The sequence below is a fragment of the Muscardinus avellanarius genome (assembly GCF_963383645.1).
Source record: "Muscardinus avellanarius genome assembly, chromosome: 6".
NCBI classification, from domain to species: Eukaryota; Metazoa; Chordata; class Mammalia; order Rodentia; family Gliridae; genus Muscardinus; species Muscardinus avellanarius.
The window spans coordinates 24,137,647-24,162,485 of NC_137791.1; the positions used below are offsets into that span (position 1 = coordinate 24,137,647).

General features: G+C 36.2%; 1 protein-coding gene across 1 annotated transcript in view; it reads right to left on the reverse strand.

The window, feature by feature from the left end:
* FBXW7 (F-box and WD repeat domain containing 7) overlaps positions 1–23,976 on the reverse strand; it is a gene marked incomplete at both ends in the record, with an annotated part of 113,180 nt that extends 89,204 nt beyond the window's left edge. The window contains one exon of the mRNA XM_080697438.1: positions 23,824–23,976. Coding sequence (XP_080553564.1) covers positions 23,824–23,976 — 153 coding nt within the window. The remainder of the gene's footprint in view (positions 1–23,823) is intronic.
* Between the last annotated feature and the right edge of the window lie 863 nt (positions 23,977–24,839).

Consider the following 24,839-nt stretch of genomic DNA (forward strand, 5'->3'; position numbering starts at 1 on the left):
CCCAGTGTTCTGACAGGTAGCAAATGTAATCACTGTTTTTCATTTCTCACAATGAATCTGAATCAACTGAACAACAAATTTAAAAATTTTACTAAAAAAAGGGGGGGGGGGAGTTCTTAAGTCCATATCCTCTGACCCAGTAACTCCAATTCTGGCAATCTATCCTAATGAAGTTATTCTAAAACAGAATGGAAAACAAAACAAAACAACTTATATATAAGATTCTCATTGCAGCTCTACCCACAAAGCAAAAAACTGAGATAAAAATACAGATGTTCAAGATAAAAAAATTCATGAGATAGTATATGTGGTGTAATTCTTAAACATGATATTCATAAAAACTGTGTAAAATCCATGGGCATTTATGTTATGGCTAAGAGGAGAGCATGGGTAATTATGTGAGCACAGCATGAGTTTGGAACTGCATAAAGACTAGATGACAATATTTCAAAGTAAACAGCACTTTACACAGTACTATAATAAATGCTTTAAATTTATTTCTCACCCCATAGTTCAAACATCAAACATATTTATTTTATGGTTGTTAACACAGACTGTGAAATGTGACAGAGCATCTTTTCATTATGCCTATCCCTACATTTCATCCTTTGTTGGTATCTACATGGACATGTTCAAGATCACCTAAAATAATGCCAGCAAATTATACTCCTTGAAAAAATTAGTTGCCGCTGAGTGTATGGCACACATTTGTATTTCCAGCATTTGAGAGGCTGAGACAGGAGGATCGTAGTTCTCAGACAGCCTCAGCTAGTCACTCAGTAAGACCCTGTTTCAAAATAAAGATAAAAAATAGGGCTGAGGGTATACCTCGGGGGTAGAATGCCCTTGGGTTCCATCACCCATACCACAAAAAAAAGTACCCACAACATAAACCCAAAACATGTAAGTGAAGTTTTATTTTGTGTGTGTGTGGGGGGGGGGGGGTTTGGTGGTACTGGGGTTCCTGAATAGCCACCTCCGGGCTACACTCCCAGACCTACTTTTACATTTTTATTTGGAAACAGGGTCTCCTAAGCCAGCATGCGCAGCTGGCTTCGAACCTGCGCGATCCTCCTGTCTCTGCCTCCCAAGCGCGGGGATTACAAGTGTGCGCCACCACGCCCGGCGTGAAGTTTTATTTTTAAAATGCACATTTTTGCTTTTAAACCTCTAATTCTGATCTTTTTAAAGAGGGAACTTTTTTTGTGATAGAACACTGCTGTATCATAAAAAAAATCAACAATTCTATGTCCAAAAATTCAGTGTAGAATTTAAGGATGTTCTTTTATCTCTTCTTAACAGAAGAAGTATAGAATGTCAAGCTACATCAATACATAACTTTTGCTTTCATCAATAGCTAATGAGACTGAACTTGAGTTCAGACAGCTAATAATATTTTGATATTAAGTTGCACTGTTTGCTTGGCAATTGGACGTGATGAGAATGAAAAGATACAGTCAGAAATAATACTCATAAAAAGAAAATCATAGACTTCTTAAATTGAAAATGTTCCTTACTTCACAGGCAAGCAATGGGGCTTGAAGAGATCACGTAAAGTTCTTAAGACAATTAGCTTCAACTAGCTTCAAGCAACAAGAACTTGCCGTCCCACTGAGTCAGTCTACAATAACTAGGTATCATAAAACTCTCCAAAGCATATTAATCTCTAAGACTGATCTTGCCTTCTTTTCTGAAACCAGAATCACTACAGTGCTTAGAGATTATTACTCTAAAACAAGTATTCACTGAGCACTCAATACACTTCAGGTATATATATCTTAGAGGAAATGCTTAGAAATGGTTTGCTACTCGATCATCAGCACCACCTCCCAAGGTTTTTTAAACTTAAGAAATGCTTCTTTACATGTCAATCAATATAACTTAACATTTTTTTGACCAGAACCTACAATAAAATTAGAATTTATATGACAACACTGCATACTTAAATATGCCAGAAACAATAGTTTCAGAGAGAGGAAATTACAAAACATTTCTGATGCATAAAGTCTCTGTAAGTCACCATGCTTTATTAAATAGTTAATTCTTATTATTCACAGCATTTTGTTGTATGAAGTTGTTGCAATAGTTAAATCAGCAAATACTGCACTACTAGCTCCTAAAGAAACTATAGGTCTTACAAAGCTCTGGTTATGTTTTCATCAACTGATGAATACATAACCATTTTTATGTTTTTGATTAAAGACACTTTTGAAATATACATTACTGACTTGTGAACACTGAATTCATGGTCAATGCCAGTGTAATTTGTGCCTTAAATGAAGCTGCCTAACACACATTATTTTCTTCATAAGGGATATATCACAGCATTCTTTTGCTTAGAAACATTAGTCAGCAACTCAGCATTACGCTTGAGGGTCATTTTAAACAGCACAATCACCAACAAAAAGGAGAAAAATGGAAAAAATATTTCACTACAGACCATGAAAAGAACATTTGTTTATATGATGAGAGCAGAAATGAAACAAGTATGCAGTGTCACCTTATTGACCTCAACTGGAAATATCAAAGTCAGGTGGCTCAAATTTTTGCCATGTACACGTCCACAAATGACTGTGAAAGTACAAGAATTGATTTGAGGGTTATAAATAAATTTTACTGAGTAGACAAATTTGTAAATAAAGAATCTGTACCTATTTTATCTAAATTCTCTAGATGAAGCACTGCTTGTAATACAAGAATATTAATGAAGAAGACACAACCACTACCCACTGTAATGGTTCTGCTATTTTTTATTTATTTTTACTTTAATTAATTAATTAATTAATTTTGCGGTACTTGAGATGGAACCCAGGAGCATTCTAACTCCGCGCTACACCCCCAGCCCTATTTTTTATTCTTTATTTTGAAACAGAGTCTCATTGAGTTGCAAAGGGCCTCACTAAGTAGTAGCTGAGGCTGTTCCACAAACCACAATCCTCCTGTCTCAGGCTCCCAGATGCTGGGATTGCAAGCGTGCGCTACCACGCCTGCTTATTTTATTATTTTTCATTTTGCAGTACTAGGGATTGAACCCAGGAGCATTCTACCTCTGAGCTACATCCCCAACCCTATTTTTTTTTTTTTTCATTTGAAACAGGACCTTACTAGTAGCTGAAGCTGGTCTCGAACCCAAGAACCTCCTGTCTCAGCCTCCCAAGTACTGGGATTACAAGCGCCCGCCAACACACTCACCTATGTTTCTGGTATTCTAACAACGAATAAACAACAAGAAAATAAATGCTCCAATATCTATATTTATCACCGAATTTTAAAAATAAATTAAAAGTTCAGATAGCCCAAATAAAATAAAGCTGGACTTTGCATAATGCAGAGTGTTACTGAAGAGAAAGAAAGAAAGAAAGAAAGAAAGAAAGAAAGAAAGAGAGAGAGAGAGAGAGAGAGAGAGAAAGAAAGAAAGAAAGAAAGAAAGAAAGAAAGAAAGAAAAAAAAAACACGGATGGAGAGAAAAGTTGTCTTTTGTATTGTAAAGTCCAAGAGAAGATCTGACCTTAGCAAGATGCCCATAGACAGCTCTATCCCAGGATAACAGAGAAGTGCTCTAATCATTTCATCCTTCAACAAAATTTAAAAATAAGGCTATTCATAGAAACAAGAGTTACTCCATGACTCTCCAGAAGTCCTAGTAAACACAGGGCAACTTTTAGCCACTATTCCTTACTGACTTAATGGCACCTTAGGTTTAATTTTAGCATATGTGCATGTGTGTATTTTAAACTAGTTTCTTATTAAGTTTTTAACTAGTTTCTCACAAATCTTGCTATTCAGAAGATCTTCCCCCAACCCCACCTGTGATACTCATTTTTAGAATGCTTAAAGGAGTAACTATGGGAGCAGTACATGTCAGACGGATCGAGCCGAGAATCTGTCTTCAGTTGGAATGGAGTTTTGAGCCTCAAAGAAGATGCCAAGGCACAGACGAAGTTTGCGCTTTTAACAGACACCGAGGAATACTGCTTACACTAACAGAACAAGGAGTGACTGAAACAATTACCAAATCACCCAAGTCAATCTTCAACACCAATGTTTTCAAAAGTTCATGTAGCAGCAGATTTTAGCTACAAAGGCATAAGAAAATAGCCAAACCATAGTGATTATCAAGAAGAACAACTCAAAGCCTGGAGCTCTGTAACACAATCAATGTGGGATTTCCACCAAGTCCTAAGAGACTCCCTGACCACTAGTACTATTTCTGGTCATATACCCCCAACTCCCACCCCACTTCATTTTATGAACTTTCCATACTCCAAATTAGTAATTTATTTGTAATTACTATGGTCAAGCTGTAAGTAACCTGGAGTAAATGATGAAGTAGGTCATGTCTTATCACTACATTGCTCAAAACCACCATCTCACTCCCAGTAAAAGCCAATGTCTTTTGTGACTGACTGTTGGCGCCTATATAATCTACAGGTCCCGCCACTATGAGCTCCTATCTTACTATTCTCCTGCTTCACTCTACCCTCTGTCCTTGTTCTTTTTTTTTTTTTTTTTTTTTTTTTTGTGGTACTGGGGTTCCTGGAAACCCTTCTACCTCCAGGCTACACTCCCAGACCTACTTTCCATATTTTTATTTGGAAACAGGGTCTCCCAAGCCAGCCTGGCTGGCTTTGAACCCACGGGATCCTCCTGTCTCTGCCTCCCAAGCACAGGGATTACAAGCCTGCGCCACCAGGCACGGCTGTCCTTGTTCTTTCTTAAAAAGCAAAGTATGCAGTAACTTAGTCCTCTGTCTGAATACTCTCCCCAGTGCATCTCCAGCCTTCTTTCTATTACTTCCTTAGGACCCTGCTTAAAAGTCCCCTAATCAATGATATATTCCCTAGACACCTCTTTTAAAATAATGCATCCTCCTCCCATGCCACATTCCCTTTTCCTCTTGTCCTATTTTACTTTTTTTTTTTTTTTTTTTGGTGGTACTGGGGTTCCTGGAAGCCCTCCTTCCTCCGGGCTACACTCCCAGACCTATTTTATATTTTTGAAACAGGGTCTCTTATGCCAGCACGGCTGGCTTCGAACCTGCGCGATCCTCCTGTCTCCGCCTCCCAAGCGCGGGGATTACAAGCGTGCGCCACCACGCCCGGCTTATTTTACTCTTTTTTACAGCTCTGATTATGTAAGAGCACTGAAACAGTACCTGTATTTTAATAGGCTTCTATCAAGCCACCATTTATTTACGTATTATCTGCCTTCCCCCACTAAAATTTAAGTTCTATCAGAAATGAGACTTTCACTTTTGTTGCTGTTATCTTTAATACCCACAAAAATGTCTGGCTTAGTTGGCACTCAAAACATTTGTTTACTGAGTGAATAATTATTCGATCTTTGTTTAGCCAGTCATTCACTAAGCATGCATTCTTCACAAAGAACTTCAAGCCATGCCACAAATACAGTATCAATTACTTTAACATATTTTAAATTCTAAAGAGCTGGATTCTGGGAGCTAGGGATCTCTCTTAGTGGTAAAGTGACTTTTTAACATCAATCCCCAGCACTTACAAGAAAAATGGCATTCTGCATTGAACAAATTATTTGTAATATTTATGAACTACTTAGGGTATAAATCCTAATATCTTTTTTTTTTTTTTTTTTTTTTTTACGGGTCTGGGGATGGAACCCAGAGGCATTCGACCTCCAAGCTACAACCCCTGCCCAATTTTTTATTCTTTACTGCTGGGCATGGTGATGTATGCATTTCAACTCAGTACTTGGGAGGATGAGACAGAATACAGGTTCATGGCCAGCCTCACCTCAGCAACTTAGTGAAATCCTGTTTCAAACAGGGCTGGAGTATAGCTCAGAGGCAGAGAGCCCCTGGGTTCAATCCCCAGTAACACACACACACACACACACACACACACACACACACACACACACAATAATACTTCAAATATAATTATTATTTGGAATAACTGGTTCCCTATCTCTTATAGCACAGCTAACTAATCAAATATGCAGCTTTATCTATTTTACTCCAGTTGCGGAACACCTATAAAAACTTAAATGACAAATGTACCACTTACAGGAACCTCAAAGTAATTATGTTTTTAGTGGTCTATTCTTTTGAGAAAAGTACAGGTGAATGACTAGAATGTTTGAAAAAATACACACACACACACACACACACACACACTGCACAGATATGTATGAAAAAATATAGAAAGGATATAGAGACTCCAGATTATGTGTTCTAACCTAATATTTAAATGTGCCTATATCAATTTTGTTGAAATACTGACATAATTGAACCCTTGAGGTTTAATGGGTTAAAGGGAAAAACGGAAATGCAAAAGTGAGGATATCTTCAATGGTACCGTGACACAGACTAACAAAAGCATCATAAAATGGACATTATCGGGGAATGTCACCATATAAAGAGCAAGTAATTCAGAGTTCTATATATGGAAACAAAATAATTTAAATCCACTTGCCTACCCAACCAAACATATCAATACTGGAAAAGATGCAAAAGATCCTTTCTCAATCCACATGACACTATATTATTTATAATATATTGTTTATAATATATATATTATACTACTTAGTATATATACTTAAAATATACTTAGTATATTTTAATATAGTAAATTTAATATATATAAATATAAATATATTTTTATAAATATATATAAATAAATATACAATATTTTTATTTGGAAAATAATAATAAAATATAATATATTTTATAAATATATAAATAAATATATAATATATTTTATAAATATAAATATAAATATATATATAAATTTAATATATATAGTAATTTAATATAGTATATTTTAATATAGTAAAATATAGTATATTTTACTATATTATTTATAATATATAATATATATCTTATAATATTTAAATTATAATTCACAATTAAAACTCAACTTTAAATAGGCTGCTAAGTCCCAGTGACTGTTCTGCTGTTTGCAGTTTTTACTCTGCGGGACGCTCGCTCCTCTCTTCTTCCCAATGCTCCTGACCCTGAACATCCCTCGTACTATCTCTCAGTGCGCTCTTAGGTAGCGGGGCTGTGGCTCTTCTTGGCCGGCTCCTCCCTTCCCTGCAGTTTCTCTGAATCCCAGGAATTCAACTGTCACATAGAAGCTTATGACTCTCACTTCCACCATCTCCAGTTAGACTATTCTACTGAGCCTATCAGCTCTATAGAGGTACCCCAGTGACCCCAAATTCCTTATTTTTAAACCCAAACTTCTAGCCTCATACTGACATCCCTGAGGCCTAAAATTTGTTCATAGATTCTCATACTAGCTTCTCAATTTCAGGGAGTGGGACGATATTCCAGTTGGTTTATAGATGTTAGAAATCTGGATCTCTTCCTCCTCCTCTCCTTCAACAATTTAGTCCTAAAGCCCATTGGGTGGAGCCAAATTGAGGAGTCAGTTTAAACAGCACGAGGAGAACCTCTCTGTATATGGGAGGGAAGAAAGTAACTGGTATCAAAGCCTGGCTCTGAAAAGGATGAGGAATTATCCATAGAACATCCATATGGGGGTGTTCGGGTACACTAAATGTGAGCAGGGTAAAAAAAGGTGTCCATATGGAGGAAGAGAGCTGAGGTCTGAATAGGATGAGAAGGGCATGGTAGCCAAAGTGGTACCCAGCTCAAATATTCTTTAACCCTAACCTGCTATAAAGAATAAGGCTGCTGCTATCTCACCTTGAATGCCATGGCAACACCCACAGATAGCCATGCTGCTTCTGGGCTTCTCCTAACTAAGGAGCATGGTGAGAGCATCGGAATGGGAACTGTTCAAAGCGGCAATCCTGGAAGGAGTGCAGGCAGGGAATTCCCTGTACATTATTAAATTTTGTCATGACAAGCTAAGTGTGGTGACGCACGCCTGCAATTCAAATACATGAGAAGATGAGGCAGGAGGATAGCAGGTTAAAGGCTGACCTCTGCAAGTTAGTGAGGCCATTAGCAATTTAGTGAGACTCTGTTTCAAAACTTAAAAAAAGAAAAAATAAGAAAGGGCTGAGGGTATAGCTTGGAGGTAGAATAACCCCTGGGTTCAATTCAATCTCCAGTACACACACACACACACACAACACACACACACACACACACACACACACACACACACACACACACAGGAAATCTTGACACCTATTCCTCAGAGAACCCATACTGACACAAACAACACCTGTGTAAAGAGACTGGTATCAAAAATTCGTGAGGTAGCCAGGCATGGCAGCACACACTTGTAATCCCAGCATTTGGGAGGCTGAGACAGGAGGATGGTGGTTCAAGGACAGCCTCAGCTACTACTTAGTGAGGCCCTTTGCAACTCAGTGAGACCCTGTTTCAAAATGAAAAATAAACAATAGGGCTGGCGGTGTATCTTGGAGGTAGAATGCCCCTGGGTTCCATCCTCAGAACCACACACACACACACACACACACACACACACACACACACACACACACATTGTGAGGAAAAATTTTTTAAGTTCTGAAAGATACCAAGTAGTAAACTTAATGAAACAAAGGTCATTTCACGCAAGAATGTTTAAAGAGTATATGCCATCCCAAAAAAATCAGTTGTTAGGCTGAGGAAAAGTTTTCCTCAAAGCTGAAAGGAGTCCCATTTAGGAAAATGATAAGGCTAGATTTTGTTCAATGCATAGAAGATGAAGAATGGCTATAGAAACTAGTCTACATAGGACTTAATTTTCAGTCTCTGAAAGTTATGAGGAAAATGGTGGTTATTCTTACTTCAGGGGTCTTGGATTTAAAAGGACAATGAGCTTTTGGGAAATGGAAATATTATGTCACAAAAGGAAATCTGGGATGTTTCCACTGCTGCATGGACTGGAGAATGAAGAGACTTGTCTGTAGAACAAACCTGAACAGATTTTCCTCCCCTTTCAAGACAAGTAGTATAACTGGGCAAGGGATCCTCTTTCTGAATCTTCTATGAACATTTGACTTGAGAAAAAAGGGAGAAGAACTGCAGTCTTATACATTCAAGATGAGTTTTACTGATCTTCCCAGACAAGTTCTGGACTTCTGTGAAGAAAAGAATACCCTGCAAGTCATAGAAAAACATGAACATTATGCTGCAGTTTTCAAATTCTCATACATGTGACCTTTTTCTTACTCAACAAACATCAAGAATAAGCTCAAGAATGGTCTTGTTTCAACTGCAAATTAAATCTGGATGACCCAGAATTACATGTGCAGCAAAGAATAAGGACAACCAATAAATGTAATTTTTTACATTAAATGGGTAGACATTAAAGAAGTATATATAATTGTTATTTTAAGGTAAAAAATGCATGGCCTATAAAAAAGTAAACCTCTATATTTGCTAGTATTACATTTGAGCTTACATATTACTGAGTAAGGAAATGTTTTCACAGAGTTTTACATAAAACTCTTGTATAGCACATTTGTATTCATAGTGCTTTTGCGTAAGGTTTTGGTAGTTTTATATTCAATTCTGTCAATAAATTGTCATGTTGTAAATAACATTAATTAAAATCAATTTAAAACCTTTATTTAAATCTGTTAACCTACATTAAGAAACATTAAGTCTCATCTTGGCGTAAGCTAGTTACTTAAATTGAATTTATTACATTTCTTAGGAGCTTGCAAAATTCAGGAAAAGGTAAAAGATTAATTTTAGAGACAGCAATCTAAGCTTAATTACCCAGGGTTGTATTTCCCCTCAAATATTGGTTTAAGAGTCATTTTTAGTTTGAAGTACAGAATAAAAATTCCTCATATATATATATATGCCATATTGTACTTAGGTGTCACATAGCAGGAATTATGTTAAGGCCTTAGATAAGGCTTTAAAAAACAAAGCAGCAAACTTAAAAAAAGTTTTTTTCTACCCATTCTAACGACCTGTAGTAGAGCTGATAACATTTGCAGCAGGTGGGACCTATACAAAGAAAAGGAAGCTAAGGATTTCATCAATATACACAGATCCAGAGAGAAAGAGCGTTCTCTGCCTAAAACAGCAACTTGCTGATCAAGCTAATGTACCGACTAGCTACAGACATAAACATTTTTATGCAATGGTTCCCAAGATCTAAAAATTATAGATTGAGAAAGGCAGAAAGTGAACATGACTAGTGAAACAAACTAAAAGTTTGTCTAATACAAAGCAACAAAAGTAGCACAGCATCAGTTCCGTGATATTCCTGCCAGCAACCATAACCTGAACTAACAAATGAAGGAACAAAACAAATGACAGGTAATAATCAAATGTGTTAAGGAATAAACATAAACCTAAGAAAAAGGAACTATTCCACATACAAGACAACAAAAGGCAACACATCATTCTGAACACAATCCTTTTGCTATAATGAGACATTTGGACAACAAGTGAAAAACAAAGGGAATCAGACCAGCTTAAAATTGTTACAAATATTTCTATTTCTTCGTGGTAATTCAAAACTGAAGTCTATTACAGGAAAAAAAAAAATCCTGTGACTGAGCAAACATCCCCTATACATCTCACTTCAGTGTTTGCATATGAAAACTAAAATGTCTGAAAAAGGGCAATTACACAAGTCATTCGTGTACATATTCAGTCATTAATCATTCCAAGATTATTTGAGTAAAATGGTGGGTAAAAGCCACCACTGACTAAAAAAAGATATCAGGATCGACAAATACACTAAAAGGTGCTCAACAGCATTTGCTACCAAGGAGATGTAAATGAAATCCACAGTGAAATACACTTTCCATCCACAAGAACAGCTAAAATTAAATCCAAACACCATCAAGTATTGGTAGAAAATGGAAGCAACTAAAATTGTCATATGAATAGTGAGTACCAGTCATAATATCAACAGTGTGAGGGACCATTTGGCAATTTCTTATAAAAATGCACACCCTGCAAATTCACACATGCCATCCTAGGTATTTCCAGGAGAAATGTCCACAAATAGTCTGGGACAAGAATGTTTATAGCGACTTTATTTAGAATAGCCCCAAACTAAAAGCTACTCAAATGTTCATTAAGAGAATAGATAAACTGAAGTATATTCCTTTAACACAAATTTTAAAATGAATTTCTGGGTATGCCAGGCGTGGTTGCGCACGCTTGTAATCCCCGCGCTTGGGAGGCGGAGACAGGAGGATCGCACAGGTTTGAAACCAGCCACGCTGGCTTAACAGACCAAATTTGAAAAAGTATAAAAATAGGTCTGGGAGTATAGCCCGGAGGTAGAAGGGTTTCCAGGAACCCCAGTACCACCAAAAAACAAACAAACAAACAAACAAACAAAAAAAAAACTTCTACTTGGATTTTCTTTTTTTATGTCTAAAACAAAACAACCACCTCCTTTAGATGAATATTCTGCACAGTCACTACTCGCAGATGGATTTTCAGAAATAACATTCCACCTTCCTCTTCGAATTCATAACAAGAAGACTTTCCACGAAGACTTCCTTACACTGAGGAAGATACTGCCAAACTGTACTGTGCAGTGTGATTTCAGAAAATGTGTATTTAAAATAAAAAAGAGAAATATTTAAACTTTAACATATGCCAGATACCAGAAATGTGATAATAACCAAAGGCAGAAAGCCCACACTCATAGTACAGTAGCTGTGAAAATAGTAATTTCTATATTTATGAGAAAAACATCCACCCTTTTTAGACCCTTGTAAGATATACGGATAAAAACTTTTTTTCAAAAATTATGTAATTATAGTAGAAACCATGTAAAATGATATTGATATAACTACAAAAATCCAAAAAACCAAAAACATCTAAAACATTTCTAACACCAAAAAATATTATCATTCACTTAAACTATTCTTTTATCATTCATTTTTAGTACAGACTCAGAGCTATAATTTTTAAATGGTACAAAACATGATTTTCTTATAGATCTTTATTTATGCAGAAGTAAAGCAACACTGTCATGATGATAAAGAGCAATAAACTGGATCCTTTATGTATTTATCCATAATTTTTCACGCAAGAAATTTTTTAGATTTTTCAGGTTATAGAACAGTATTCTGAATAAACTTAACAAGGCAGTAGTTGTAAAACATTCTCAAACTTCTAAACACCCTCAATTTCAGCACAAACAACGCTGTGTTATACACTCATCCTAAAACTAAGAGGCAGCATTGTGGGTTGGTCACAACTTGAATTCCTTATCACAATGAGGGCTGCTGATGTATATTACCACTTAACTCAGCCATTCAAATAACTAGAAAAACAAAAAAAAAATGATGGTCACTGCTCTCAAAAACAAGTAATTTTTCAGATTTTTTGAAAGGGCTATTTCTTAGTTCTTCAAGTTTCTGAATAGATTTCTCTCTTTCTGAGATTATTTCTCTTGCTTAGACAAAATCAGAATGCATACTCAAAATAAAAGAAAAAAATCATAAAAAATGTGTTCATTTTTCTACAATACCAATTCAACTACTCAACATAACACCAAAAATATTAGCAGAAAATCTTACAGGTACAAAGCTAGTTTTATACTCAAATTAGTAAAGATGCTTCCACTGCATTAATTTAATCAGCACTTATAGTGTCCACTATGCTACTGACACATACTCATTTTATCCACAGCTCAGAGATCTTTATTTCCTGTTTATAAAAATTTAAGCACAGGGTTTTAGATTAAGAACACTAGTTAGGTGTTGAAACTTTTAAACGGTCTGAAAGGTCGAGTCTACTTTCACAATACCAAGGAGGCGTCTGCTTTGTCACCTCCACTCTTTCCAAGTGTGCACTAGGCTAGCTCTGCCACTCTGGGTGATGGCATTGTTCTGATAGCTAATGCTACTGTGCATGTTTTTTTTTAATTTATTTTTTATTGGTGCAATGTATTCATACATCATAATGGTATAAAGAAAATACTTTTGTAGACATACATGCACACATTGCCCAGTTAGCCCCTACCTCCCCACCCCGTTCCCTCCCCATCCCTCCTTCCCATGCTTGGCTTAGTGGTTGACATCTAGTTTTATGCAATTTATCCAATATTAACAATGATAATCTCACATAACAGTTTCATTTGTCTGATACCAAGCTTTTGATGACTTAAAGGTAACAGTTCAATATTTCTTTTTGCTTTCTTTCTTACCAGAGAATATTTTTTTCTTTTCTTTTTTTTTAGGTGAAACTATCATACATTTATTTATTTTTCAGAAAAAAAAAATCTATCCTGATATGGAATATGGACTCTAGATACCCAAAACAATCTCGAAGAAAAACAAAGCTAGAAGATGTATATTTTCTGATTTCAAACCATATAAAGCTACAATAATTGAAACAGTGTAGTACTGTTCTAAAGGCAGATATATAAACCATTGGAGTTAAATAAAAGCCTGGAGATAAATTCTTCCATATATTGTCAAGTTATTTTTGACAAGGTTTCCACGAACATTTGGTGGAGGAAATACTAATCTTTTAACTAAATATTGTTGAAAAATAATAATTACATGAAAAAGAATACAATTGGACCCTTACCTAACACATACACAAATATTAACTCAAAATAGATAAAAGACCTAAATATAAATCTTAAGACTATAAACTTTTAGAAGAAAATCTGGTTCATAAAGCCTCACAACACTGAAACTGGCAGTGATTTCTTGGATATGATTTCAATGGCACAGGCAACAAAAGGGTAAATAAACTCCCTAAAAAATAAAAAAAATATTCTATATCCAAAGCCAATGTAAACAGATTTAAAAGTTACTGATAGAATGGGATAAAATATTTCCAAATGCTATATCTGAAGGTATATTAATATTCCAACTAGAAATCCTAAAAATTGGCAACAATAAAAACAAACAATACAATTTAGAGATAGGTAAAAGACTAACATAAATAATGAATCTCCACAGATAACCAATCTTAGTTGTCTGTTGGATGAAAATTCTTGTTTCTCTTTTTCTGGTGTGTGTTACCTATTTCTTCTTTGTAGTTAATCTCTTTGAGTATTTTCTCTAGCGCTGGTTTTACAGACATAAATTCCTTCAGTTTCTGTTTGTCGTGGAAGCTTCTTATTTCCCCATCTAATTTGATAGAAAGTTTTGCTGGGTAGGAAATTTTTGGCTGGAAGTTGTTTTCTTTCAGAGTTTGGAATATGTTACTCCAAGCCCTTCTGGCTCTCATGACTTTAAATGATAGAGTTAATGCTTTAAGATTTTAGAGGTACATAGAGTTCTGTGTGAGAGTCAGCTTATGGCAACCAGGAGTAAAGTAGAATGAAATGTGAATAAGTGAGACTAAGAATATGGAGAATGTTTCCTTTTGCTGGGGTTCAGACTGAGTCATGGGGTATGGCATTGATGGAAATTAAGCTGACAAGCCGGGCTTGGTGGCGCACACTTGTAATCCCAGCATCTGGGAGGCCGAGACAGGAGGATTCTGGTTTGCGGCCAGCCTCAGCTACTTAGTGAGGCCCTCTGCGACTCAGTGAGACCCTGTTTCAAAATAAAGAATAAAAACTGGGGTTGGGGATGTAGCTCAGAGGTAGAATGCCACTGGGTTCCATCCCTAGTACTGAAATAAAAAAAAAAAAAAAGAAAGAAAGAAAGAAAAAGAAATTAAGCTGACAAACTGAGATAAGACTCAAGACAGGTAGGGTCCTCCTCTTGAAAACTTTTGTGTGGCATGATAAGGAAGATGAACTTGAAACTTGAGAACTGCTAAAGGGTACAGAAACAGAGCTGACACTGTCACAACTAAACACCAGGCAGATTACTTCAGGAGTAATGGGGGAAGGCAATTACAAAGACAAGAAGAGACAGCAAGACTAGATCATGTGGGAGCTTGTTAGAAATGCAGTCTCAGGTCCTGCTCCTGATCTACCCAATCAAAATCTATCTGCATTTTTAGTTAAGACTCTTATGTGATTCTAATATGTAGCTGCAGGATGTCAGAGCCAATGATCTGCAAAAGAAAGAAATCGGTTTTGACTGTATGACTTTCACTTGATATTCACAATACTGCCCTGTTTACCTAATAACTACCTGACTTTTCATACTCTATATCCTTAAACATTTTTTTAGCTTTAGTATTTAGGGTTTTGACCCTACAGACCTATGATATGTAATAATCGATATAATTTAATTATGACATATATTTGAAGTTCCTTAACATGCTTCCAAGAGCAAAACACTTAGTGACTCCAGCAGATGCTGAAATACTGAGCAGGATTTACTTTTCCACTCACTGTTGGTTGCACATGTAGTAATTCCCTAATAGCTTAAAAGGGGGTGTGAAGGGATAGGGGGAGAAGAGTATTTCTTATTTAGTGACAGAAATGAAAAGGACCTAAAAATCAGATGTTTTTAAATAAAAACTATAATATGAGAGAATTCTGGACCACAAAGCTGTTCTGTATTTTGGCTAACTTTCATTGCCACTGCCATATTGCTATCTACTTTTCTAAACAAACTATATCACTAAGGAACCAAATGTCAAATAAAGAAATGCATTTCTTTACAAAATTATTTGTTAGCAACAACAACGAAGTGAGAGAATTAGAACATCATCATTTTGCAACTCCCAATAGATTAATAAATGGAGATACTGAGGTAAAATGCCCGAGTTCAATCCCCTGTATCATCTTCACAAAAAAGATGGGCAGGCCATGATTCCCACTCTTCATTGTGAGTAACTAAGGATTTCTTGGTTAAATCTAATTACATATGAAAATTAATCTGACATAATTCTAGAAATAAAATGTTAAAGCACTCTATAGGACAGAGTGCTACAATTTAAAAGGCTAACATTTTTATTGTTTGGGGGTAAAACATGGGATGTTTATCCCTAAAAACAAAAGGCATATTTGGTCAGAATTCTGATATTACTCCTCTGAAGCTTTATAATTTTATACAAAGTACAAATTATTTCCAATATTATACCTAGTCACTAAAAACATCACTTATATGTTAATCATAATTGTTACACTTGTTAATTCAAAAGTATCTGGATCTAGTGACAGCTGTTTTACAGTAGATTGCCTTTACCACATACAGAGGGACCAGAACACAACTACTCTCCTCAATTTATACATGATATGCACATAGGTCAAACTGAAGGATAGAGGGAAACTTACTACAGAGCCCACAGTGATGTTTTTAATTGGTAAAGGCCACAGTGATGAACCTTTTGACCCAGTTCACACCTACAGCCGGTTTCTCCACAGATGCATTTTCTTTTCTTCCCATTTTCTCGATTTCTACTCTCTTCCTTTAGCATTTAGGCAACCTTCCTCCTCCCGTCAGGCCTTTCCTACTCAGCCTTGTAATGCTTGTTTCTAGGTCTTCCCCTTTCTTGGTCCTCGCACTCCTCAGACATTCACTCTCCTAGCATCAATCACATCTACAGTGTTGGTTCCCAAAGCCCAGTGGTTTTAAAGACCAGCTGGGAGGTAAGGGTGCTTATTAAAATGCAAAGTCTTAGCCTGGTGTGGTGGCTCACTCTGGAGGATCACAGGTTCAAGGACAGCCTCAGCTACTTAGTGAGGCCCTCTGCAATTGAGTGAGACCCTGTTTCAAAATAAATGATAAAAAAAAAGGCCGAGGCCGGGCATGGTGGCGCACACTTGTAATCCCCACACTTGGGAGGCAGAAACAGGAGGATGGAGCAGGTTCGAAGCCAGCCTTGCTGGCTTAAGAGACCCTGTTTCCAAATAAAAATATAAAATAGGTCTGGGAGTGTAGCCCGGGGGTAGAAGGGTTTCCAGGAACCCCAGTACCACAAACAAACAAACAAACAAACAAACAAACAAACAAGACTGGGAATGCAGCTCAGAGGTAGAATGCCCCTGGGTTCTATCCCTAGTACCACAAAAAAAAAAAAAAAAAAAAAAAAAAAATCCAGAAATGGCACATGTACTGTCCAGATTAAGGATGCCTTAACAAAGTGGTTGATTTAAAATGAGAAAAAAATTACTCATTATCTCCTTTGTTCTACTCTCTGGAAGACTGAATTCAGAAGGCTTATATTACACTTTTCCTTGTTTTTCATTTTATGGGCACTCAAGATTTCAGATGGATCAACCAGGATATCAAGGATAAGAACATGAGCTCAGCCAGGTACAGTGGCACAAGCCCACAATCTTAGCTACTCTGGAGGATAGAGGGATCACAAGTTCAAGGTCAGCCTGGGCAAATATCAAAATAAAAAAACGAAAAAAGACTAGGGGTTGTAGTTTCGTGTTAAGGCACTTACCCTGGGTTCACTCCCCAGCATCACAAAAAGAGAAGCGGGTGCTCTGAAGTTAAGAGGTTAAAACTAAACCTACCACTTAATATCTCATACAAGCTTCTAATAGTTTCTATGTCTCCTCAACTCTAAAGTGAGGCTCATATCTAATCAGTATTTTAGGTGAAGATTAAAACAATACATGTAAAACAGCTGGTATATAGTATATCAGAACACAGTAGATATTACTCTCATTAAGCCATAGTTTTAAAACTAAACCAGGAGGGCATACTAAGATGTGGAAAAATCCTTTTTCTTTTTCTTTCAGATAAAAATGTTGATTTTTTTTCTTTCTCTTTTTTGGGGTTAGTGGGGATTAAACCCAGGGACATTCTACCTCCAAGCTAGACCCCAAGCAGTTTTGGGTTTTATTTTGAAATAGTGTCTCACTAAGTTGCTCTGTGGCTGGCCTAGAACCTATGATCTTCCTGTCTCAGCCTCCCAGGTACTGGAATTACAGGCATGTCCCCAGCTAACTATGATAATTTTTAAACTAAAGGTAACACATAGGTTACTCATTTAAAGTCTATTTTATAAATTAAATTATAGTTAAGATTTAAAACAACATGGAGTAAAACAGACTGCTTTTCTTTACAGCAGCTACCCAACTGATTCTTACAAGTATTTGGTAGTCTTTTCAAACCCAGTGATTAAACAATTCATCTACTGGTATTTTTCTTTCTTTTCTTTTAGAGCATATTTTCTAATGCAGACTTAAGTCAAATCAAAATGTGGTGGTAGATAAGTACTGTGATAGTTTGGATCTTAAACACTCCCAATGGCCCCTATGCTAAGGCTTGGTTCCCAGCATGTGGCATGCTGGGAGTGGTGGAATTTGAAGAGGCAGGACCTAATGGCAAGAAGCTGCGTGAGCGGGGTGTGCCCTCTGCCCTGCCCCTCTCTGCTTCTCAGCTGCCAAGGCTGAGCAGCTTGGCCTCCCATGTGTTCTCCTCCTAAGCAGTGTATCTCAGGCATGTGTCACAGCAACAGAAAGCTTTTAAACACAGGTGCATATGCTCCATTTAAATAAACACCCTTAATATCAAATAAAGCTTGAAAACAAAACAATATAGAAGGGTCTTTATGCTTGCTTAAAAGATTTAATGAAATATTTAGTGTTTTTCAAAGAAGCTCTCCAAATGTTATCAATAACTGGTTTTCTAAGGAATTTATTTGGTCCTATTACAATGGCCAAATCTAAGACTTGGTAGAAAATTTGACATGTAAAGAAGAAATATTTTAAATTATCTATAATCTCATCATGCAGAGATAATAACTTACCTATCTGCTATATTTTTCTACTCTCTGCCTTTGTGTTTTGATACAAATTATAAAATTGATGTCACATTGGGTTAGACTACATGGAAATGCTGATATTCAACCACCCCTGACCCATGAAAACGGCAATTTCAATAGTATGAGCTAATAGTCTATGTACTCAATGCATATTAGTACGCATTGCTATAATTTTGTTTTTTTGATATCTGATATTAAATCATGAACATTTTTCTGAATCTTTAATAATCTTCCCAACAAGACATTTTTAAGGTTAGATGGTAGGTAGTCCAAACAAGTGGGTATGATAAATAACTTGATCATTTCTTTGTTTAAAATTGAATTATTTCCAGGTTTTCACTATTTTAAATGATGCTAGTATAAATATTTTTCTACCTAAAGCTTTCTATGAATCTCTGATATCTTCTTAGGCTAAATCCCTATAAATAGATTTACTTTTTTTTTTTTTTTTTTGGTGGTACTGGGGTTCCTGGAAACCTTTCTACCTCTGGGCTACACTCCCAGACCTATTTTTTATACTTTTTTATTTGAAAACAGGGTTTCTTAAGCCAGTGAACATGTGGCTGGCTTCGAACCTGCACGATCCTCCTGTCTCTGCCTCCCAAGTGCGGGGATTACAAGCGTGCGCCACCACGCCCGGCTTACAGACACTTTTAATCCTACTTAAACATGTTCCTCAAATACTACCACAAAAGAACCGGTTTACATTGAACTATTTGCATATGAGATTGTTCATTCCATCACATAACTCTGTTTCATAAGAGTCTAAAGGATTATTTTACAAATAATCTGTGGCTTGCAAACCAATTCTAAAGGAAACCAACAGACAATGTGAAAAAAAATGTAAAAAGAGGAACACATTCTCAATACCAGTGGTCCCCAATATATAAGAACCATATAGAGGGCTTGTTTAAAAATGAAAATCCCAGCTGGTCATGGTGACACATGCCTGCAATCCCAGTATTTGAGAGGTTGAGACAGGAGGACTGCTGTTTTCAGGACAGTCTCAGCAATAAAGAAAGACTCTCAGTGACCTAGCAAGACCCTGTTTCAATACAAAACAAACAAAAAAAGGGCTGGGGGGATAGCCCAGAGGTAGAATGTCCCTGAGCTAAGTCTCAGTACCACAAGACAAACAAGCAATAAATAAATACATAAATACATAAAAGAAAATCCCTGGATCCCATTCCAGTGATTCTGTCATGGGAGCTGATATAAATTTGTACTTTTAACCACTATCCAGATTGATAGAGATACAAGTGATCCCTGAGCCACACTTTGAGAAACTGTACTCCAAATGGAATATAAATATGCTTTACATAATAACTATCATATATAAATTAGTGCTGAGTAAGAGCCGGACAGAGGTCCCTTATTTATTTATTTATTTATTTATTTATTTATTTATTTATTTATTTTTGGGTGGTACTGGGATTCCTGGAAGCCCTTCTACCTCCGGGCTACACTCCCAGACCTATTTTATATCTTTTGTTTGGAAAGAGCGTCTCTTAAGCCAGCATGACTGACTTCGAACCTGCGTGATCCTCCTGTATCTGCCTTCCAAGTGCGGGGATTACAAGCATGCGCCACCACACCCGGCCTTAGATCCCTTATTTATTTAAGGCAGAAAACTTAGGTAATCGCATTTCTTCAGACCAAAATTTTACTTTATCCCTATGGTCATAGCTTAATTGAAAGTGCAAATACTTGAAAAGCACATTAAGAACAGTATTTTACCAACTGTGTGTATGTGAGTGTATATGTGTGTGTGGTATTAGGGATTGAATCCAGGGTTCAATATACCTGCAAGCTATACCCCCAACACTATTTTATTTTCATTTTGAAACAGGGTCTCATTCAGTTGCTAAGGGCATCGTCTCAAACCTGCAATCCTCCTGCTTCGGCCTCCCAAGTACCGGGATTACAGGCATGCGCCACTACGCCCATCCGGAAAAAAAGTATTCTAAAGTCCAAGTTTTAAGACTGAATCTGCTATTCCCTAGCTGAGTTTACAGAATCTCTCTGAATCTGTTTCCTCATCTCTAAAATAGCAACTCAAGTATCTTTCTCATGAATGAGATAATGAGCACAGAAATGCTCCCGAAATCACCTGATCCCAAAGTCAAGACTCAATAAAGATGCATTAATTATTATTATAGGACCATCACTGCTTATAAAGCACTTACTTCAATCAACCCCCAAATCTCTCTGCCTAGGCAACAGTGAACTACATACAGGTTGTATGGACACAGAACTAATTAATAATGGCTACCCCTTTTAAAAATTGATTACTTAAAATATGCTTGGTAATGAATAAACTCTTTAACAACATATTCTCTGAGAGCCTAGGAACAACCAGCAATGCTAGTCTTTAATCCCAGGTTTATACTTTTAACCTCTACAATAATTCCTAGGACAGCTATTTTATTTAGAGACTACTGAATATCAAAAGACAAAATCAGGATTGGGGTAGAGCACTTGCCTAAAATTTATGAGGACCTGAGTTCAATTTGCAGCACCACATTAAAGAAAAAAAGGAAGGGAAAAGGAAAAGAAGAGATAAGGAAAAAGGAAGGATGAAGCGGTAGTTTTTGCAAAACCATTTATTTGCCTCCCAAAGAAGACATCAACTATTACCTATACAACCTGACTCTTTAAGAAATTTTGTCTTTCTACCTAACTCAACTTATATAGCTTCTAGGTCAATTATTACAACTACCTGACACTGCTAGGTGTGAAGTAATTTCTTCCTAAGGGACATGTGAAGAGATGTATGTTTAAGAGAACTAAAATGTTCATACATAATCTGATCAAGTTCATCAAGCATATTAGTGGCAAAGCCTGATTAAATCCAGGTCTTTAAATGCTTGATCCAGGGCTCTTTAGAAAAGGCAAAGGGCATGATGGCGCATGCTTGTAATCGCAGCATTAGGGAGGCTGAGACAGGAGTGTAGTGGCTCGTGGACAGCCTCAGCTACTACTTAGTGAGGCCCTTTGCAACTCAGTGAGACTCTGTTCCAAAATGAATAAAAATAAGGCTGGGGGTGTAGCTCGGAGGTAGAATGCTCCTAGGTTCCATCCCCAGTTATAAAAAGCATAACACCAAAAAAAAAAAAAAAAAAAGAAAAGAAACAAAAAGGAAAAGAAAGAAGAAAAAGAAAAAGAAAGGCAACTCCACTGGGTCAAGAACGTCACAGAGTATACTATTCATTTATTTTACATAAGCATTGTCTAATTATAGAAGTCACGGTATCTTCCATCTCTTGTAATCATTCTTTTTTTTAAAAAAAAAAGTGGTGTTTGCTTCCTCTCCTATTTGCTTAATCCATAGAAAAATATTTTTAAAAAAAAACTTGTATCAATGACTATTTTATTGATAGTCCATCATTTTTAACACATGAAATTTAGACACATCCCCAACCAAATCTCAAATGATATTAACATCTTCATGTTTGTGTTATCAGTCATCGCAGAAGAATTTGTTTCCTTTTGGGGGGGGGGCAAAAACTTACCTATTGAATGATAAAAGACTACAAACTCTAGTTTTAAACTATATTATAGTCTTCCATAATTGATTTTTGTAAGTATCTGAATTCAGGAGAAAGTACAGAAAGATAACAGCAATATTTTCATCTTTCAAGAAGCACTAAGGCCTCAAACACTAAGTGTGAATATTTGAGTATATTAGAAAACTAAAGAAGCCGGGCATGGTGGCGCACACTTGTGATTCCAGTACTTGGGAGGCTGAGACAGGATTACAGGTTCATTGTCAGCCTCAGCTACTTAATAAGGCTCTCTACAACTAAGTGAGACCCTGTTTCAAAATAAATAATAAAAAACAGGAATGGAGATGTAGCTTAGAGGCAGAATGTCCCTGGGTTCCATCCCCAGAACCACAAAAGAAAGAAAGAAAAAAAAAAGTAATGAAGATCTCTTCACATGGTGATTTGAGTATCATGATTCTACTACAGCAAATTATTAATTTAACTGCTATAAATCTATAATGTTTTAGATGTAATTAAGAAAAATGGTGTATCTTGGCAAGAACATAAATATGGAATGACAGAGAACTTGGTGTGCGTATGTCAGGTTACATAAAGAACACTTCAATACATGCTAGGCAGAAATGCTGATGACGAAAGGAGAAAAGAGAAGAAAGATTATTTTCTTTCCTAGTGGAAAGTCTTAAAAGTTCACCACAGGCAAGGCCTTAGCCCCTGAATCTCACTCTTCCTTCACTCTTTCTGTAGTGTTCTACCCTCACCATCAGTCCTGTGCATCTATATTTGTAATCAATTATTTGTTTGAAGAGCAGAGAATAAAGATGAAAACAAGAGAATCACTAAAAGATAATCATTTTGTAAATTCATAATTTGAAATATTACATAATTCTGGATATTACGTTTTAGTTTTTTATATTCTTAAGCACTACTTCAAAATAACTATTAATGTTTTCATCAAAATTCTTTAGAAATTATATGATTCAAATTTCTTAAGTGTTGTTGTATTCATGAAACCCTAAAAAAACCAAAAAGGGATACAAATCAATTTTCTAGCACAATTCACTAGATAAAGATTTGCCATAATTCCAATATTATAATTATAGCTAGACTTTGAAACTGATTAAATTATAAATGTTAAGAAATTCTACTTCATTTAGATGACAGGATAGATAACAAATTCTTAAAGACATGTGCCCTAATGATCAACACCAGAGTATGCTGATACATATGTTGATGCTAAACTTGGAATAGAAATCAGAGAGACTTAATTTTATTCTATTCAAGGCTAGTTGCACCAAGGAACTTTTCATAAATGGATGAGTGAAATAATATATAAAATATAATTGCTACAATTTTATGGGGGCACTCAAATTAACTCTAAAATTAGTTAGGCTACCCAAAGCTTAAAGCAAAAAGGAAACAAACAAAAACACCTTACTATTCTAATTTTAAAAAATAAATGCTACTGCTTTAAGGGGCCAGCAGGCTCACATCAACTCCAGGCTGCAATCACAACATCCATTAGAGTGCTCCAGTGCTCAGAGCGAGCAAGCAAGTGGTTGTCAGTGCAGCTAGTAAATCACCTGATCCTATTACAAAATCAATTACTGCAGTGCATTTCCATTGCTACACAATCTGATGATGACAAAATGATATTGGATAGCTACTGCAAGGTCAAGAAAACTGCTAAGAGCATCTTTAATAGGTATTTTATTTTTAATCATTTGTTCCTAGTTATAACACAGCCATTTTAATTGTATATTTTTATTTGAAATAAATCTATGTAGTTACCTTTGGTTGCCTGGGACATTCGATGGATAATCTCTGCAACTGGTCTGATGTATGGCTACAAGAGAACAGATCGGAGAAGCAGGTCGAACGGCTCAACCTCTTCATTAAAGAAGAAATAATGCTGCAGCCACAGCCACACATTGACTTGCTCATTAGATGAGAATGTGACTTAAAAAATCAGAACTAATAATGTCCCATATATACTCAAAATTGGCTAACTGCCTCATCCTGCAGCTTTCCGGCTGAAAGAAACACTGCTAAGAAAGAATAAAACAACAGCTTCCCTACAAAAAACACCAGCCATAAACTCATAGCCAAGAAAAACTGGATATTAAAAACAGAAGTCTCCTGGCTACTCTTGAAAAAGAAGGTAAGGTGCTTTAATATTTCTATTTTATATTAAAGCCCAACTACTTAATAAAAGAGCAAACTCAAGATAAGACAACCCCAAATTATACTAACCACTCTGTCTTCCATCAGTTTAGATGTTTGCCTACTCCTTCAGCTCAGCCTATCCAACCTGTTCCCTCTGTAAATGCACACTATTTCATCAACCAACAGGAATGAGCCCCACCCCTCGCTGTCCCCACACTCCCCGTTCAAGGACCGCTCAATATCTGGAAAAGAACTGCTGCAGCACTGCTTAGAGAAACAACAGGGAGCAAATTACTGGATGGATTCTTTAACTTACCAATCAGAACTGCTGACCTCTTATGACTCTACAATTCAAGAATCCTGCCAAGTACTCACAGTAAGAATAATCAACTGATTTTACTATTATACTATAGATTAATTTATAAATTTGTTTTCTATCTTATTGTTCAATCTAAAATTGCCTAAGAAACCGAAACATATGCCTAAGAATTTTTTTAAAACAACATCTAGAGAGTAACTAATCTTTGAGGGTTGGTGGGAGTGGGCAGGACGGTGGTTGAATAAGATATCCAAATTAATAAAAAAGAAAAAAACTCCCCTCTAAATACTGTATTTAGACTTGAGGGGTAATGAGCAATAAA